The sequence below is a fragment of the Anabrus simplex genome, chromosome 2, assembly GCF_040414725.1.
Source record: "Anabrus simplex isolate iqAnaSimp1 chromosome 2, ASM4041472v1, whole genome shotgun sequence".
NCBI lineage: Eukaryota > Metazoa > Arthropoda > Insecta > Orthoptera > Tettigoniidae > Anabrus > Anabrus simplex.
The window spans coordinates 13,951,162-13,969,707 of NC_090266.1; the positions used below are offsets into that span (position 1 = coordinate 13,951,162).

The following is an 18,546-nucleotide window of genomic DNA, read 5'->3' on the forward strand; positions in this document are numbered from 1 at the left end:
CACGTAGAATTTTTAGGACCTTTTAAAGGAAAACTGTATTTAATTGTAATGGACGCTCATAGCAAATGGTTGGAGTTGGAACAGTTAACTCAACTTCAGCTGAGCAAGTCATTGAGAAATTGCGTCTTATGTTTTGGTTCCCGAGCTCATTGTTAGTGATAATGGCCCTCCCTTTTCCTCTGAAGAATTTTTCTTGTTCTTTGAAACAAAACTTGATATGGCAAACGTTGATAGCATCATACCATTCTGCTTCTAATGGGCAGGCTGAGAATGCAGTTAAAACTGTTAAAAAAAGGGTTAAAATGTGCAGTTTTTGAAAATGAAGATGTAAATTTAGCTTTGAGTAGATTTTTAATAGCTTATCGTAACGCTGTACATAGCACTACTAATGAAACTCTTGCTAAGCTAATGTTCAATCGTTCTTTGAGAACTAAGTTGGATTTGATCAGACCTACCAGGCGAGTTGGCCGTGTGGTTAGGAGCGCGCAGCTGTGAGCTCGCGTCTGGGTTCGAACCCCACTGTCGACAGCCCTGAAGATGGTTTTCCGTTGTTTCCCATTTTCACACCAGGCAAATGCTGGAGCTGTACATTAATTAAGGCTACGGCCAAATCCTTCTCATTCCTAGGCCCTCCCTGTTCCATCGTCGCCATAAAACCTATCTGTGTCGGTGCGACGTAAAACAACTAGGAAAAAAAAAAGAAAAAAGAAAAAATAGATCAGACCTAATTTGCAGAAAGCTGTAGCAAATAAACAGGATGAACAAATAACTAATGCAGGAAGTAGTTACACTAGACAGTTAACTATAGGACGACCGGTATTAGCTAAAGACTTCAGAGGAAGAGATAAGTGGATAGAAGGTAGGGTTATACATAGACTAGGCCCAGTTACATATTTAACTCAACTCGAAGCTGGGTTAACTTGGAAAAGACATATAGGCAAGCTAAATAGGGTTACAGGCAGGGCCAGTTGTTTTTTGCACTGACCACTGTAGAGCTAATCCTTTACAGCGAGGGACGTGACAGTTGACTCTCCCTCACTGACCACTCCTCTGCTCACACCAGCCTCTGAGTGCCAACAGTGCCTGATCAGTTGTAGCCAAGTAATGTAATATATTCTGTTACAATTTTCAGATTTATTTCTAGAACTTACGATTTTAAATCATGTGGTTAAATTTAGTTTTATTAGATTGTCACTACGTCAGGAGTGGACGATTTGTACGTCATTGGGTCATGTGGCCGTTTAAATAAAGCTCTCTCATTGGCTACTCCTATCTCGCCTATCTACAGCATAAGCTTTCCCCTGACCTCGAGTCAGTCGTCATGTAGCCTGCACCTGATTCATTCAGACTCCTTAGATGATGTGGTATTTTGAAAATCACGTGTATTATTACTACTACTGATTATCTACCTCAAGATGTTTTATACGTAAAAATTACGTTAATGAAGGTCTTCTTCTTTCTGAACTAACTTGCACAGGTTAGAAGTCCGATTCTTAGCAGGGACTCGGCCACTCGTGTAGGCTTCCGACAAATATTGAGAACATATTCTGCAAATGTCTGGAAGCAGATTGCTGTGGATCATTTGAGCATGAGGCATTTAGCCACAAGGCTGTTGCTCATAGACATGGTTTATATCTATTGGAATCCTCATCACAAAGCACGCGTAGGAAGCAGTTGGGGAACGTAACTGATTATTATATACAGGCAAAATAAACCTGTGATCCCACTGAAGTTAACTGTTCGGACAGCGGGTTCAAACGCTTACCGGTCCGTAACATGGTTTTCTCTTTGTATACCAAGCTGTACCTTGATTAGGCCAAATTCTTTGCCGCTCCAATGCCACGATCCTTTCTATGTTAATGCATTATTTTTTAATGGGAGAAAACTAAATTGATATAAGAGGAACAAGTTTAAAAATTCTTACCGAGTGTTTAACATATTCAAGTCCTGTTATTTTGTAAACTTCTTTGGTTTTATCTACTTGTAAGAATACCGTATTTTCTCGTATAATTAACGCCCTTGCATAATTTATGCATCCCAATATTTTTTGGTACAAAGTGGAGGAAGAGAAATGTTCAATATTTGATGTACCCACTTCCTCGAATATCCATCGCGCAGCTCCAGATGCATTTCATAATAAAGATATCAACTACTTAGGTAGCAGCCTTCCTATTGTGAAACCAGGCATTCCAAATACTGGGTAATGTGCTGTTATCAACTGGTAGGAAGTGCCACTGCACTTGTTCAGTGAGAGAATCAGTCCTGAAGTGGCTAGTGGGCGCTGTCTACAAACATACACTGACTGACAGATCAAATGCAACACCAAGAAGGAGTGGTCAGAACTTTATGCCAATTGCAGGGTAGACTGACGTCACTGAGGTATGCTCATGATGTGAAATGCGCCGCTGTGCTGCGCACGTAGCGAACGATAAATGGGACACGGCGTTGGCGAATGGCCCACTTCGTACCGTGATTTCTCAGCCAACAGTCATTGTAGAACGTGTTGTCGTGTGCCACAGGACACGTGTATAGCTAAGAATGCCAGGCCGCCGTCAACGGAGGCATTTCCAGCAGACAGACGACTTTACGAGGGGTATGGTGATCGGGCTGAGAAGGGCAGGTTGGTCGCTTCGTCAAATCGCAGCCGATACCCATAGGGATGTGTCCACGGTGCAGCGCCTGTGGCGAAGATGGTTGGCGCAGGGACATGTGGCACGTGCGAGGGGTCCAGGCGCAGCCCGAGTGACGTCGGCACGCGAGGATCGGCGCATCCGCCGCCAAGCGGTGGCAGCCCCGCACGCCACGTCAACCACCATTCTTCAGTATGTGCAAGACAACCTGGCTGTTCCAATATCGACCAGAACAATTTCCCGTCGATTGGTTGAAGGAGGCCTGCACTCCCGGCGCCCGCTCAGAAGACTACCATTGACTCCACAGCATAGACGTGCACGCCTGGCATGGTGCCGGGCTAGAGCGACTTGGATGAGGGAATGGCGGAACGTCGTGTTCTCCGATGAGTCACGCTTCTGTTCTGTCAGTGATAGTCACCGCAGACAAGTGTGGCGTCGGCGTGGAGAAAGGTCAAATACGGCAGTAACTGTGGAGCGCCCTACCGCTAGACAACGCGGCATCATGGTTTGGGGCGCTATTGCGTATGATTCCACGTCACCTCTAGTGCGTATTCAAGGCACGTTAAATGCCCACCGCTACGTGCAGCATGTGCTGTGGCCGGTGGCACTCCCGTACCTTCAGGGGCTGCCCAATGCTCTGTTTCAGCAGGATAATGCCCGCCCACACACTGCTTGCATCTCCCAACAGGCTCTACGAGGTGTACAGATGCTTCCGTGGCCAGCGTACTCTCCGGATCTCTCACCAATCGAACACGTGTGGGATCTCATTGGACGCCGTTTGCAAACTCTGCCCCAGCCTCGTACGGACGACCAACTGTGGCAAATGGTTGACAGAGAATGGAGAACCATCCCTCAGGACACCATCCGCACTCTTACTGACTCTGTACCTCGACGTGTTTCTGCGTGCATCGCCGCTCGCGGTGGTCCTACATCCTACTGAGTCGATACCGTGCGCATTGTGTAACCTGCATATCGGTTTGAAATAAACATCAATTATTCGTCCGTGCCGTCTCTGTTTTTTCCCCAACTTTCATCCCTTTCGAACCACTCCTTCTTGGTGTTGCATTTGCTCTGTCAGTGTATTTTATGAGTGTTTCACGTACGGGACATGCATTTTCTGTGATCTCAAAATTGTTTGTTAGTCCACAGTGAGCAAGTATTTGAGTAATACTGCATCATATAAACTCGCGATGATCATTTACACCAAAATGTACAGGAATACGGCAGCAGTGTCCAAATGTAATGTGTGCTACCGCGTTAACAGAGGAGTGCATTTCAAGGGACTAACAAGTCTTGGAAAGCATTTCGCGGACCAAACAGCAAGTTTCCGCAAGTAGAGGGGGATCCGCTTAAAAATATCATTTCGTTTGCAACATTGGATATGCCATTTCTCACAAAATGCTTTATTTTAAAGCAGTAGCGGCAATTGGAAATTAGAAGTTGGGGGGGACCAACATTTATAGGAAACAAAATAAAACCAGGGGGTTGGGGTCTGTAGGCAAAATTGATACATAATAGCTACAAAATGGTTAGGTTTTGGTGCTCTCAGAGCGAATTTTGACAGAGAAGTAAAGGTTAACAGTTTACCAACTTAACTGCAGTTATAATACAATAAACTTTCACCAAAGGAACAATTACACATGTACGCAACAAAGGTTTCACGCCACGCACTGTTGCGCGAGTCTGCACGACTCGCTCTGGCGCTGAAAAATCTGTTAGTTGCGTTGAATAATATTTTGTGCCTATTTCCACTAAGTATTCTTTTAATATGAAAAGAAATTAAAGGAAATAATTAGGTAATTGACAGCAGGATTTGTATAAATTGCTTTTTTTTTTTCCTTCGTAATTCCTAGTTTTAGCTGGCTAAAATGGAATAAAGATGGAATTTTTTCTCCACAGAGTGGCGGGGGGGGGGGGGGGCAGTCGCACCCCTAATCACCGCTACTGTTTTAAAGGATGAGAAATAGCGCTGCACATGGAATCAGTGTCTCGGATTACAAGGTTAGCTGAGGCTGAGTGGTTAATTTTATGTAGACAAATTTACTTTCCCTTCGAAATACAACATTATACCAAAAAAAATGCCAAATGATTTCAACTGAAAAGTAATAGATTTTCATCGCTTTATGATTGAGAAGTGTAAAGTGAAAGAATATTTGCTCTCCCAAATAGGAACCACAGGTCAGACGCCAATAGTTTCCATATGCCACAAAGTCAAACACTCGATAAGAAAGGGACATCAAGTGTTATCGTTCGCAAAACCGGAAGTGAAAAACAACGATGTACTGCAATGCGTGCTGTAACAGGTGATGGCAGAAAGCTTCCACCTTATGTTGTTCTAAAATGAAAAGCAATGCCTAAAGTAAAACTTCCGTGAGGGATCCACGTTCATATCCAAGAGAAACGGTAGATGGACACGTCACTCGTACAAGATTTGATATGAACGTTTTGGGGAAATCTAGCAGGGTCCCTCGTCTGATGTTCGACATCTCATGTTGGACAGTTTTTTATTTTGCCGATATGTCATTATTATGTACTTACATGAATTGTACTTTTTTAGTTTATGTTAGTTTCACTTCAGGTCGTATTGTCAGCTCGTATCGGGAAGAATATTTTCCGGTGTCGGTACTTCAAACCCACGTGTCCAACTTAGCTGATGTACCCTATTTGACTTTTCAGAAAAAATGTCATGCTGGAATTTTACGCTGAATGAGATAACCACAAATGAGTTTAAGTATATTACATTTGATGTATCTTTTAAATGTAAATGAATTGTAAATTATTTTTTAAATACCTGAATTCCTTGAATAATTTATGCATCCAAAGTTTTCGCCTGTATTTCTCGTCATGAAAGTGCATTAATTATGCAAGAAAATACAGTATTTAGCACATTCTTTCATCATTACACTACAGTAGAGGGAATAGTGTAGAAAGTTCAGAAATTCAGCAGAATTGATCACACATACTAATCCCTCTTGAGGAAATGAATGGACTCTGAAGTACTGAATAGAATCATGCTATTTATTGTTCAGACATTTTTACTCTTGATAAAAAAATTACCTTAAAGAATATCATAGTCATATTTGGGTTGTCAAATTTTTGCTATATTTTAATGTGGTTTCCAGTGCTTTGCAGTTTAGTTTTCTAATATAATGCATTGTTTAATTTCAGAGAGGGGCTGAGTCTGGTGAAAGTTATCAAACTCAGATGGAGCAGTCACTACGTGAACTGCGCATCCTGAATGCTTGTAGGCACGACAATATTCTTCCAGTATATGGATTCAGTGTTGGAGGTGCAGAACCTTGTCTCGTCTACCAGTACATGCCAAATGGGTCTCTTGAAGATCGCTTGATGTGTAGGGTAATTGATTTTCAATTGTACCAGCATGGTAGGATAGTCACTTTCATCTTAATGTCAAAAATTTCATTATTGGTCCGTATTGAAACGTGATTTACAAACAAAGATAAGGGTAGGGTTTTCCACCTGTTCAATACTATAAAAAATGTGAAATAATTAAAACATCACATTTTTGTCATTTGGTACTGGTTTTGGCAATTTTATTTGCCAGCATCAGTCTAGGATGAAGTAACAAGGACATTTAACTAGTTACATTAGAATATTTATAATATAGGTATGTACAAACACTCCTAAAATAAACTTGTTATTTGCAACTGCGTCATATCATAAGACATTTGAATAGTTGAAAAACCGAGACTAAATACCTCCTTATAGGGTTCTAGAAATGACAAAAAATGTTCTATATACAGTTCTGTACATGTATCTCTCCTGGTGTTATAGCACCAAGTTTCAAATAGAATATACAAATGGCCTTGAGGTGATATATAAAACCTGTCATGAGAGATCTTTGCAAGAATACACACTAGCTAATTTTGATCTAGAGTATTGTTATACAGTGTAAATAGTTAGAAGACCATTTTATTGACCAATTTGTGTAAAAAAACAGTTCCTCATGGAATCTGATTAATGAACCATCTACTATATATTGTTTGGATTGTTTAGTTGTTAAATTAAAAGATTTAATGGTATATATCTTGCATGGATTCACTGAAACAGCTTGACTTAGTAGTGTGTGAATACTTAAGTATTAATTCGATATTGTGAGGTAAACTTGAGGCCGCAAGTTGACAGGTGAGATTTCGTGAAAATACATTGTTTTCAGGTGGATAATCATGAATCTGGAAAGATCTCGAATCAAACGGAACTCAAGCACCACGTTCACGGGCGAGGAGTTAAAGAGGAACTGCCGAGTAGATTGTTAGGCATTTCTAGAACCCTATAAGGAGGTATTTAGTCTCGGTTTTTCAACTATTCAAATGTCTTATGATATGATGCAATTGTAAATAACAAGTTTATTTTAGGAGTGTTTGTACATACCTATATTATAAATATTCTAATGTAACTAGTTAAATGTCCTTGTTACTTCATCCTAGGCTGATGATGGCAAATAAAATTGCCGAAACCGATACCAAATGACAATAAAAATGTGATGTTTTAATTATTTCACATTTTTTATAGTATTGAACAGGTGGAAAACCGTACTTTGCACTTTCATCTTCTTATGGAGTACTAATAGCTCAAAGAAGTTATGTATAAAACACATTTCTCCAATATCAGTTACATGCTAATATTGTCTTAACTACCAAAGTCGAAGATATTGGGCTATACACTGAAATATGAGATGTAAATTATTAGTTGGTCAAGGTGTGATGTCTGTGTAGTGATACTCCTTTGTTGTATGCACTCTACACATATGAGCAGAGAGTTTGTCCACTATATCCTTCTTCATGTCTTGTGAGACTTGGCTTGAGGGATCTCTTCTTGGTGCACATTTAGTGAGAACAGTGGCTGGGATAGCACAACCATTCTTGTATGTTGTTCTACTAATAATGTTGTCCCACTAACTGCTTCTATGATTTTTAGAGATGTAGAGGTGTCAGAATTTTGTTCTGCAGGAGTTCATTTATGTTCTTATAACCCTATGGACATGACCCTGGCATATTTGAGCACTTTTAAATACCACCCAACTGAGTCGGGATGGAATCCGCCAACTGCAGTTCAGACGACCTGTGCTCAGTCCAGCGTATGTCGTTCTGTGGGTTCAGGTCCCTAAAAAAAGCCTTATATGCATTGATCAATACACAGTTGATAAAATATATAACTGACCTCTTTGTCCACTTCACTGTTTCCCTGAACATTGGACAGTATTAGAGATACTGCTCTGCATGATATCGTATCGTATTCTTTTGTAGTCAGACTTCATGTGAACTCTCTCTTGTCCTACACTTCGACTAGTACGTCTTTTCTTGCTGGAAAATTTTACTTGCCTTACTTCAGTTTTGGAGATTTCATGGTCAGGGAGAGGGTTCTCTTTATTCTTATGTGCCACAAATTTCAGTATTGCATCAGTCCACACTTACATCGGACCAGTATTGATTGCTCCAGTGTCTTCTCTTCCTCGAATGTATGCACGTACAGCTTCACACACCATTCTGACATGGACATCATAGAAAATCAAGTGGGAGTTGCTAGTTTGCCATGGAAACTTGAATTTCTCCAAATAATATTTTAGAACTTGTGTGAGAAGTTGTCCTCATTGTAAAAAGTGCCATCCTGTCTATAGCTGTTCCTACCAATGTTGGTGTCTCAGTAAGTGGATCTCTAGTGTGAACGGGCTCTTGTACAGAAACTTTGTATACCTCATTCCATTGTATGGTGTTATTCTTCTGTGTACACATTTTTCCAATAAAGCTTTGTACTTCTATTGTATTTGGAAGTGAAAAATAGCATTTGTAGCCTTTGAAATCTACCCACTTTAATCGTAATTCCCGGTCTTTTTGGGACTTAATGATTACAAACTGTCCTTAAAAGCTCTTATTTCATGGGCAGCTCTCAGTACCATTACATAACATTCTCCTTGTTGTGCTAAGCATAAGTGGAAACTAATTTCCTTGAGGAATGGATGGAGAGGATGGAAGAAGACCACATCAAGAGGTTGTGTCTTATGCGTGCTGTTGGCTGTGTGAAGCTAACAGACATCTTATACCAGTCCCAGGGGATTCAAACTCTATTTTGCACCAGAATATGCTCTCTGTCTTATAAGGATCGCTAAAACTCTCCCCACATTCAAGTTTCATCACTACTCTTTAATGAGTTTATGTATTAAACTTCTAGTTTTCTTTGCTAGCATGTATATATTGACTACCTTAACTGGTATTTTTCTGACAGCAAGATTGCACCTCTCTTCTGAATTTTGCTTCTGCTAAAGTTCAAGTTATACCTTAAATTTCAGTTTGTCCTTTTGACTAGTTCAAACTTGGACTCGTGACAAGTCACTGAACTCTATTTTAACCCTTAGTTATGATTTCAAAGGAACTTCATCCTCACAGTATTAATCCACGCTTCACACGTTGACGTATATTTATGTCACAATATCCATTGTCATGTTCCAGCGGATTCCACAGATTGCCACCGTTAATGTACTCCACGAGGAATTTCGCTTTTAACTTGCATATATTGTTACAACCTCAAGTCTAATGTTTTTATTGTATTGATTGTTGATTATCACTTTTTATTACGACATGGTTCATTTTTTAATATGATGATAACATCCTCTATATTTTAAGCTCAGGGCTCTGACCTAGTTTTTGTTGCATTAATGGCTGATGATGTTCACTATGTCAAACAAAACATGTCCCAATATTAGACACTTCATGATTATATTACAATTCAATGAGTGTATTGTAATGTATTGAATAGGTGGTTATAAATAAAAGAATTTTATAATTTTAATATATAACATCTTCAATCAGTTTTAATATGAGATTAATTACATGTAACATACCACTTACTCGAGCAGCTCGTCTCCTTTCTCCCAAGTCTCCTCCAGTCCAAACTTTGTTACATTTTTGTAACGCTACTCTTTTGTCGGAAATCACCCAGAACAAATCGAGCTGCTTTTCTTTGCATTTTTACCAGTTCTTGAATCAAGTAATCCTGGTGAGGGTCCCATACACGGGAACCATACTCTAGTTGGGGTCTTACCAGAGACTTATATGCCCTCTCCTTTACATCCTTACTACAACCCCTAAATACCCTCACCCTTTATTTACAATCATATTTATGTGATTACCCCAATGAAGATCTTTCCTTATATTAATACCTAGGTATTTACAATGATCCCCAAACCAAACTTTCACCCCATCAACGCAGTAATTAAAACTGACAGGACTCTTCCTATTTGTGAAACTCACAACCTGACTTTTTACCCCGTTTATCATCATACCATTGCCTGCTGTCCATCTCACAACATTATAAGGGACATCAATATTGAAGCACTTGAATCTGAAGCTATAAGTGTTCTGTGGCAACATATACAGTATATGAATTGAATTCAATTGATGACAAAGTCAGGCTGTTCAATTCTTTCATACTAGGAATTTATGGCAGCATGCTCCAGTGCAGGTGGTTCAAGTAAAACGTCAGTGAGCTGATTGGTTAACTGCAGAAACCAAAGACCTAATGGCTCGACGTGACTGTGTTTTCAGGTATTTCGAATGAGTCCTTCGAATGATACAGAATTTTCAGAAGTACAGTTATGCAGTAAATCAGAAATGCACGCAGTCTACTGAACACAGATAATTCACCGAAATTGTGACAAAACTTACAGAACCTAGGGATAACTAGTGAAAGATTTCATAGTTATACTAACACAGTCTCTAGACTCATTAATCCCCCCATTCAGGTAGATCCTGAGACTTAAGCGCTATAATTTCCAAACTGAGTAAACCAAAGCCTGACTGCGGGGAATTTGTAATGCTTTTCAGGCGTTTGCTCTATTACGTCTGAGGTCTGACGCTAAACTCATCAGAGTGGGATGTGTCAGACCCTACCCACTGATGCTGGGGTGTATGCAGGTGAACTTATCAGAAGCCCTTATAAGAGGCACAGTCTGATAACTGCATACGGGAGATAAATCTCCACAATGGAATTATTGCCCGCCTAGCAATTCCGAATGGAAAATTCTAAGTTCCCATGGAGGGAATTAGATATTTTTCGCTAATAGAGCCTTACATCTGATCTGTTTTTGACATGCTCTGTTAGTGAAAAATATCTAATTCCCTCCATGTGAACTTAGAATTTTCCATTCGAATTTGTAACGAACATGGTTTCTATGAATCAAGTCAAATTGGCATTGCGCAGTTGTAAGAAAAATGTAGAAATGATGGTATTAGTTCCAAGATGCGTGAACTAATCTTGGGAAAAATTCTTCACGTAATAATGCACATTTCCATCACACTGGATCTGCGTTCATGGCCTTCACTTAAACCTCAGTGGTACATATAAGTTATAGGGAGGTACATTCAAGGAAACGGGGTGGCCTAGGGAGCGGTGATAAGGGACAGGGAACTGGAAATCAAGTAGGGATGACATAAAATTGTTAGTGTTGATCTGTAGAAGTATTGTAAAGAAAGGAATAGAATTAAGTAATTTAATAGATATATATTTACCAGATAATGTTATAGGAGGTGAATCATCGCTGAGAAATGATATAATGGATGCAGACATTTTCTCACAGAACTGGAGTGTGTATCATAGAGATAAGATAGGAATGGTAGGAGGGGGAGTATTCATTCTGGTGAAAGAATTTGAAAGCTACAAAAAAGTTAAAGATGACAGACCTTAAATTCTAGGTGTAAGGCTCATCTCTAAATAGGTAAGTTGATGTCTTTGGAGTGTACAGACCGGGAAAGGGTAGTGCTGATGCTGATTTGGAATTATTTGATAACATAATCACCTATGTGGAAAACTATATGGAAAGGAACGTGATTGTAGCGGATGATCTCAATTTACCAAATGTCAATTGCGAAGGTAATGCGAACGACAGGAAACATGACCAACAAATGGCAAATAAGTTAATATGGGAAGGATAGCTGAGTCAGAAAGTGATGGAACCAACTAGAGGGAAGAATATTCTGGACGTGGTGCTGGTAAAACCACATGAGCTCTATAGAGAAACCGAAGTAATATTAGTCAGCACGAAGCTGTTTTTTTGTAGTTAAAAATAAATGTGGTAGAAAGGAAGGTCTTAAAAGTAGGACTATTAGAGAGTACCATATGGCTGAAAAAACAGACATGAGAGAGAGTTTTAAAAAGTAACTATGATCAGTAGAAAATGGTAAATATAAATGTAAACAGTTAGTGGGATGGGTTTAAAGTAGTTGTTAAGGAATGTGAAAACAGGTTTGTACCTATAAAGGTGGTAAGGAATGGTAAAGACCCACTCAGTTATAACAGAGAAATAGAGAGACTAAGAAGGAGGTGCAGGTTGGAAAGAAATAGTTAGAAATGGCTGTGGAAATAAGGAGAAATTGAAGGAACTTAGTAGGAAATTGAGTCTAGCAAAGAAGGCAGCTAAGGATAACATGATGGCAAGCATAATTGGCTGTGATACAAATTTTAGTAAAAAATGGAAGAGTATGTATAGGTACTTTAAGGCAGAAGCATGTTCCAAGAAGGACATTCCAGAAATCATTAATGAACAAGGTGAGTGTGTATGCGAGAATCTTCAGAAGACAGAAATATTCAGTCAGCAGTATGTAAAGATTGTTGGTTATAAGGATAATGTCCAGATAGAGGAGGTGACTAATACTAAAGAAGTATTAACATTTACCTATGATAACACTGATATTTACAATAAGACATCAAATTTGAAAAATAGAAACATTTGGAATTGATAAGATTTCTGGGGATATTCTGAAAACAATGGGTTGGGGTATAGTACCATGTCTGAAAGTACGTATTTGATTATTGTTTGCATGAAGGAGCTATACCAAATGAATGGAGAGTTGCTATAGTAGACCCTGTGTACAAAGGAACGTGTGATAGATATAAAGCTGAAAATTACTGGCCAGTCAGTTTGACATGCATTGCATGTAAGCTATGGGAAAGCATGCTTTCTGATTATATTAGACATATTTCCGAAATTAATAACTGGTTCGATAGAAGGCAGTTCAGGTTTAGGAAAGGTTATTCCGTTAAAGCTCAATTTGTAGGATTCCAGCAAGATATAGCAGATATCTTGAATTCAGGAAGTCAGATGGACTGTATCGCGATTGACCTGTCTATGGCATTTGATAGGGTGGAACATTGGAGACTACTGGCAAAAATGAGTGCAATTGGACTAGACAAAAGAGTGACTGAATGGGTGGCTATATTTCTAGAAAATAGAACTCAGGCCCGGTTTCATCAATGTGGGTTAAATATACTCTAATCCTGAGTTTGTTAACTTAGGGTTAATATTCTAACTTTTTCTTACAAGTCACGCATTTCATCAAGCTATTTCGACAGAGGTTTAACTATAGTAGAACCTCGACAATTCAAAATAGAATAATTCAAAGTCCCGCCTAACTCGAAGAAGTTCTCTCTCCTGGAAGCATGAGGTATGGTTTGGCATGTTATTTAAATTATTTAATTCGAAATATGAATAATTTGTTATTCGAAGAATAATTTTGGTCCCATTACTGAAATTCAGACTTTTAATTCAAACTGCCTGTATTTTAAAAAAATAGTTCCTTTTTTTTTTTTTCAGAGTAATTTAAATTCGAAATTTATCCGCGTCATGATGGAACGTGTCTCCTGGAACATGCTGGGGATAGATTTCAGTATTTTCACTCACTTCGGTGTGTGTACAGTGTGCTTCATATTTGCTTAGTTCGAGTACCTAAAATCGTAATTCTTTTATATTCAGCATTTTAAGGGCACACCATCATATCACATAGCAGGCAGTGTATGGAGAAGCAGAATCCACGAACACTGGCGATGCTGGCAGTTGGCAAAAAAAGCGTGGCTCACTTAATCAATTTATACGCACCGAATATTGTCAATGCTGATGAGACTGCATTGTTTTTTTGAATGCTGAGCCCAAGCGGGCTTAGTTTTATAGGAGGGAAGTGCCAGCCAGGAAATCGTACAATGGGGGTCATTGCACTGTGTTGCAATGCACACAGAAGCGAGAGACTTCTTCCCCTCATCATAGGGAAGTTCGATAAGCCACTACGTTTTAAGGGCGTCGGGCACTTTCCATGCAAGTACAGGACATCTAAAATACATTCAGTACAGTAATCCAATGAATAAAGGACTTGGACAAGGAAGCCAGCATAATTTGTCCTAGTCTTCAAATCGTGCGGTTTTCTTTTTCTTTCGATGCATGAGGTTATGTTTGCCAGTGATTTGTTCAAGGTTCGGGAATAGATTTTTCCAAGGCATTTGAAAGGTTTAAACTGTGAATCAAGGTGATTGCGTGCATTAATGTGTCTTAGAATATCTTGTGACTGTACTGTGTTCAAATGCAGATGGAAGCGAGAGAATTTCTCCCCTCGTCATAGGAGAGTTCGATAAACCACGATGTTTTAAGGGCATCGGGTACTTTCCGTTCAAGTACAGGACATCTAAAATGCATTGAGTTCAGTAAACCTATGAATAAAGGACTTGATCAGGGGAGCCAGCTTAGATTTCCTCTTCGTCTTTGAATCATGCTTTTATTTTCTTTCATTGCATGAGGTTATGTTTGTCAATGAGTTATCCAAGTGAATACTGTATTGTGAATTTCAATCAATACTGATCAATCAATACTGATCTGCATTTAGGGCAGTCGCCCAGGTGGCAGATTCCCTATCTGTTGCTTTCCTAGCCTTTTCCGAAATGATTTCAAAGAAATTGGAAATTTATTGAACATCTCCCTTGGTAAGTTATTCCAATCCCTAACTCCCCTTCCTATAAATGAATATTTGCCCCAGTTTGTCCTCTTGAATTCCAACTTTATCTTCATATTGTGATCTTTCCTACTTTTATAGACGCCATTCAAACCTATTCGTCTACTAATGTCATTCCACGCCATCTCTCCGCTGACAGCTCGGAACATACCACTTAGTTCAACAATGATAAAGGTGTTTTAATTTATTCCACCTATTCAATACTTATATTATCACGTATAGTTGTTACATAATTAAATTCTTAGTTACATGGGACATGTTTCGCCCTCAATTAAGGGCATCTTCAGCCTAAATACAATAATCAAAAATACAACTAAATTAAAAGTGGACGTTAAATACAATCATCAAAAATAAAACTAAAATAAAAAGTGGAAGTTAAAAGTTTAGTCTGTTCTTAAAATTCAGAACAATAAAATTGTGAAAAATTATAAAATAAAAAGATGCTAATGGAAAACTGTCTTATGATTAAACTATAATCTTGTCAGAGACTAAAACTTCTATTAAAATTCGAATTAAAACAGTTCATATAAAATATTGGAAAATCAAAGTGGTAGTAATAAAAAGCCAACGACATGAGGGCGTGTACACAAGCATAAACTTGATTGTCATGAATACAATCTTTTCAAGGCCGTTGATGAAATTCGTAGTAAGTAAGGCAGAAGCATCTATTGAAAAATTGTAAGAGGCCGTTAGCACCGGTAGGTAATAAAATGGCTGAATCCTTGCCAGAAAATGTCAACAGATGCAGAAATAAGTTTTCTGTAAGAGAAGGAAAAGAAGAAATAAGAAATTGAACGTAAGGAGAGAATTCAGTCTTACATAATTTTGAAACAGATGAGGACTTACATGTAAGTGGAAGTTGTTAATTTCTTAACTACTGTTGAGTTGGTTGCTGCCCGTCTGTTGGCTCTAAGTCTAGTGTTATAACTGTGCTGCAGAGGCGGTAGCGAACTCGGAGGGGAAGGAATAGGGGAGTGCGGAAGGGAGGAGAGGATGGGTGGAGTCAAATGTGACGAGGCTGACAAAGGGGCGGAGTCAACTGCATTGCTGGAAGTAGGCCTAATATCTGTAGGTATGGGAGGAGTATTAGGGTTTGAAGAATTAAATATATTAGGTATCCTAAATTTATTCGAACTAACTGACTTTAATAATTTCGGCATTAATTCATGTAACATACTTTTATTGTCCGTGGTTTCATTGAGATTTTTTTGCTTATTGTACGTCTGATCTAAATAGATGTATAAACTTTCTAATTCATTCAGCATTCTTCCTTTTTGTATGTTTCTAATTATCGTTAAGTCTTTCTCTATGGATTCAAATCTGTGGCCAGTCTCCCTCATATGCAAACTCATCGCTGAGTATTTCCTATGTTTTTCCGCGTTAACATGTTCCATGTATCTTGTCATAAAATTTCTCCCAGTCTGTCCAACATATGAAAAATTACACTGAGTACATTTAAGTCTGTATACTCCCGATCCTAAATAACGATTCTTATCATAATTAACTTTTTTATGATTAAAGAATATGGACTGGTTAGTATTAGTAGTTTTAAAAGCTATATTAAAATTATGTTTCTTGAATACGCTAGTAATCTGGTGTATAGCCGGATTATTAAAAGTGAATGTAGCATACTCAGTTTTTTTGGTCTTTTCTGGTATCAGATTCGTAGATAATTTGTTCTTAATTTTATTGATTAATTTGTTGATCATTTCTATTTTGAAACCATTTTGTTTAGCGAGGTATCTAATATAATTCAATTCTTTCTTCAAATTCATGGGAGATAGAGGGATTCTAAATGCTCTATAAATTAGACTGTGAAAAGATGCTTGTTTATGTGAACTCGGGTGTAAAGAGGAATTGTTTATAGTTGTAGATGATTGTGTCGGTTTTCTAAATATTTGGAAATCAAAAATGTTAACCTTACGCGTAACTGTTATATCTAGAAAATTCAATGAGTTATCGACTTCGTCCTCTTTCGTGAATTTCAAATTAGGTTCGATTTCATTTAATTTATTTAAGATTTCTTGACTATTAGTGACATCTTTGTTTATGATTACAAATGTATCATCTACATATCTCAACCATAAATCTATTCCTTTAATTTTTGCTATTATTTCATTGTGTTCGATTGAATCCATAAATATGTCTGCAAGGATGCCCGATATTGGGTCACCCATTGCTAATCCATTCTGTTTATAAATATTATTGTTAAATGTGAAGTAGTTATTGTCTAATACGAACTTTAACAATCTAGTGAATTCTTCTACTTCCATTTTACTAAGATTACTGTGTTTACAAATATTATCATGAATGATATTAACAGTTTTATCTGTCGGAATATTCGGGAACATATTCACTACGTCATACGAACACATCATCTGGTTTGGAAGTACGCCAAATCCAAGCAAAATGTCACACAAGTCAATGGAATTTCTTAATGGTTGTTTATTATTAAAAGTGTAATGTCTTTTCAAAAAATTGTGAATGTATTTGGAGACTTTATACGTGGGAGAATTACGGCAATTGATAATCGGACGAATCGGAATATCTTTTTTATGTATTTTGGGCATAGCTCTAGTTTCCGGGAGCCTAGGATTCATATTGACAAGTTTTAATTGTTCTTGTTCAGTAAAGAGAGATGTGGATCTTTTAAGTAAGGCTTTTAAGTTGCGTTGAATTTTAGTTAGCGGATTTTTTGTTACTAATGTGTATTTATTATTATCAAAAAAATCTTCAGTTTTTTTGATATATGTATCTTTATCCATCAAAACGATCGCACCCCCCTTGTCAGCCTTGGTTACTATAATATTGTTATCTTCAATTTTCGATTTCATGTTTTTTATTGTTTTCTGTTGTTTGGGATCAAAATTGGAATAAATTTCTTTAGCCAGTCTGGGTAATTTCTTCTTTAACTCCAATCTTACTTCATCTTGTACATCGCGTGGGAGTTTTGATATGTTCGCCTCCGCTTCTGCAACTGTGTTAATGATATCTATTTCTCTATCTTTATTAGGCCAATTGTATTTTGGACCCCTTTTAAGTAGGTCATTCTCTCCTTCCGTAAATTTTACCTTGGTCAAGTTAACTACCGTGGGAGTGACATTGTCCGATGGGCCCTTAATTTGTTCTTGTTTCGTTTGTTTACTACGACGTATTTGTGTGTCTATTAAATGATTCAATTTCTTATTCAATGTATCCTGTTTCTTACTAAGTGCGTATGTTAATTTGTGTTCCATGTGTTGATAAAAAGACTGCCATTCTAATGGGGCTAAATCCTGTGTCACCGCTAAGTGAACGTTATATAATTGCAAATTCAATTTGGACTTCTTCCTGTAATATGCCTTGATTTCATTTTTAAGCCATAATTCATTTACCTTATTTTGGGTTACATTATGGCTTGGATTGCTTATGTTCTTACGTTGTGTTGATTTTAGAAAAGTAGGTACAAGTTTTAGTCTCAGACATTGTTTAAGAAAAGCTAAATCTTTTCCTAACTTACAAATCTTCATTTTCAGATTGAGAAATTTATCTAATCTACATTTTGCCTGGTTGGCTGTCACATTACATGTTATAAACCTCATTTTAGGTCCGTATTGAAAATTTAACAGTTCAACAATGATAAAGGTGTTTTAATTTATTCCACCTATTCAATACTTATATTATCACGTATAGTTGTTACATAATTAAATTCTTAGTTACATGGGACATGTTTCGCCCTCAATTAAGGGCATCTTCAGCCTAAATACAATAATCAAAAATACAACTAAATTAAAAGTGGACGTTAAATACAATCATCAAAAATAAAACTAAAATAAAAAGTGGAAGTTAAAAGTTTAGTCTGTTCTTAAAATTCAGAACAATAAAATTGTGAAAAATTATAAAATAAAAAGATGCTAATGGAAAACTGTCTTATGATTAAACTATAATCTTGTCAGAGACTAAAACTTCTATTAAAATTCGAATTAAAACAGTTCATATAAAATATTGGAAAATCAAAGTGGTAGTAATAAAAAGCCAACGACATGAGGGCGTGTACACAAGCATAAACTTGATTGTCATGAATACAATCTTTTCAAGGCCGTTGATGAAATTCGTAGTAAGTAAGGCAGAAGCATCTATTGAAAAAT

General features: G+C 37.7%; 1 protein-coding gene across 3 annotated transcripts in view; it reads left to right on the forward strand.

The window, feature by feature from the left end:
• The window catches only part of LOC136863895 (pelle-like serine/threonine-protein kinase pik-1), a 630,261-nt gene that overhangs the window by 362,881 nt on the left and 248,834 nt on the right, over positions 1–18,546 (forward strand). For all 3 annotated transcript variants that reach the window (XM_067140300.2, XM_068226049.1, XM_068226048.1), the window contains exon 6: positions 5,799–5,987. In XM_067140300.2, the coding sequence (XP_066996401.2) occupies positions 5,799–5,987 (189 nt within the window). The remainder of the gene's footprint in view (positions 1–5,798; positions 5,988–18,546) is intronic.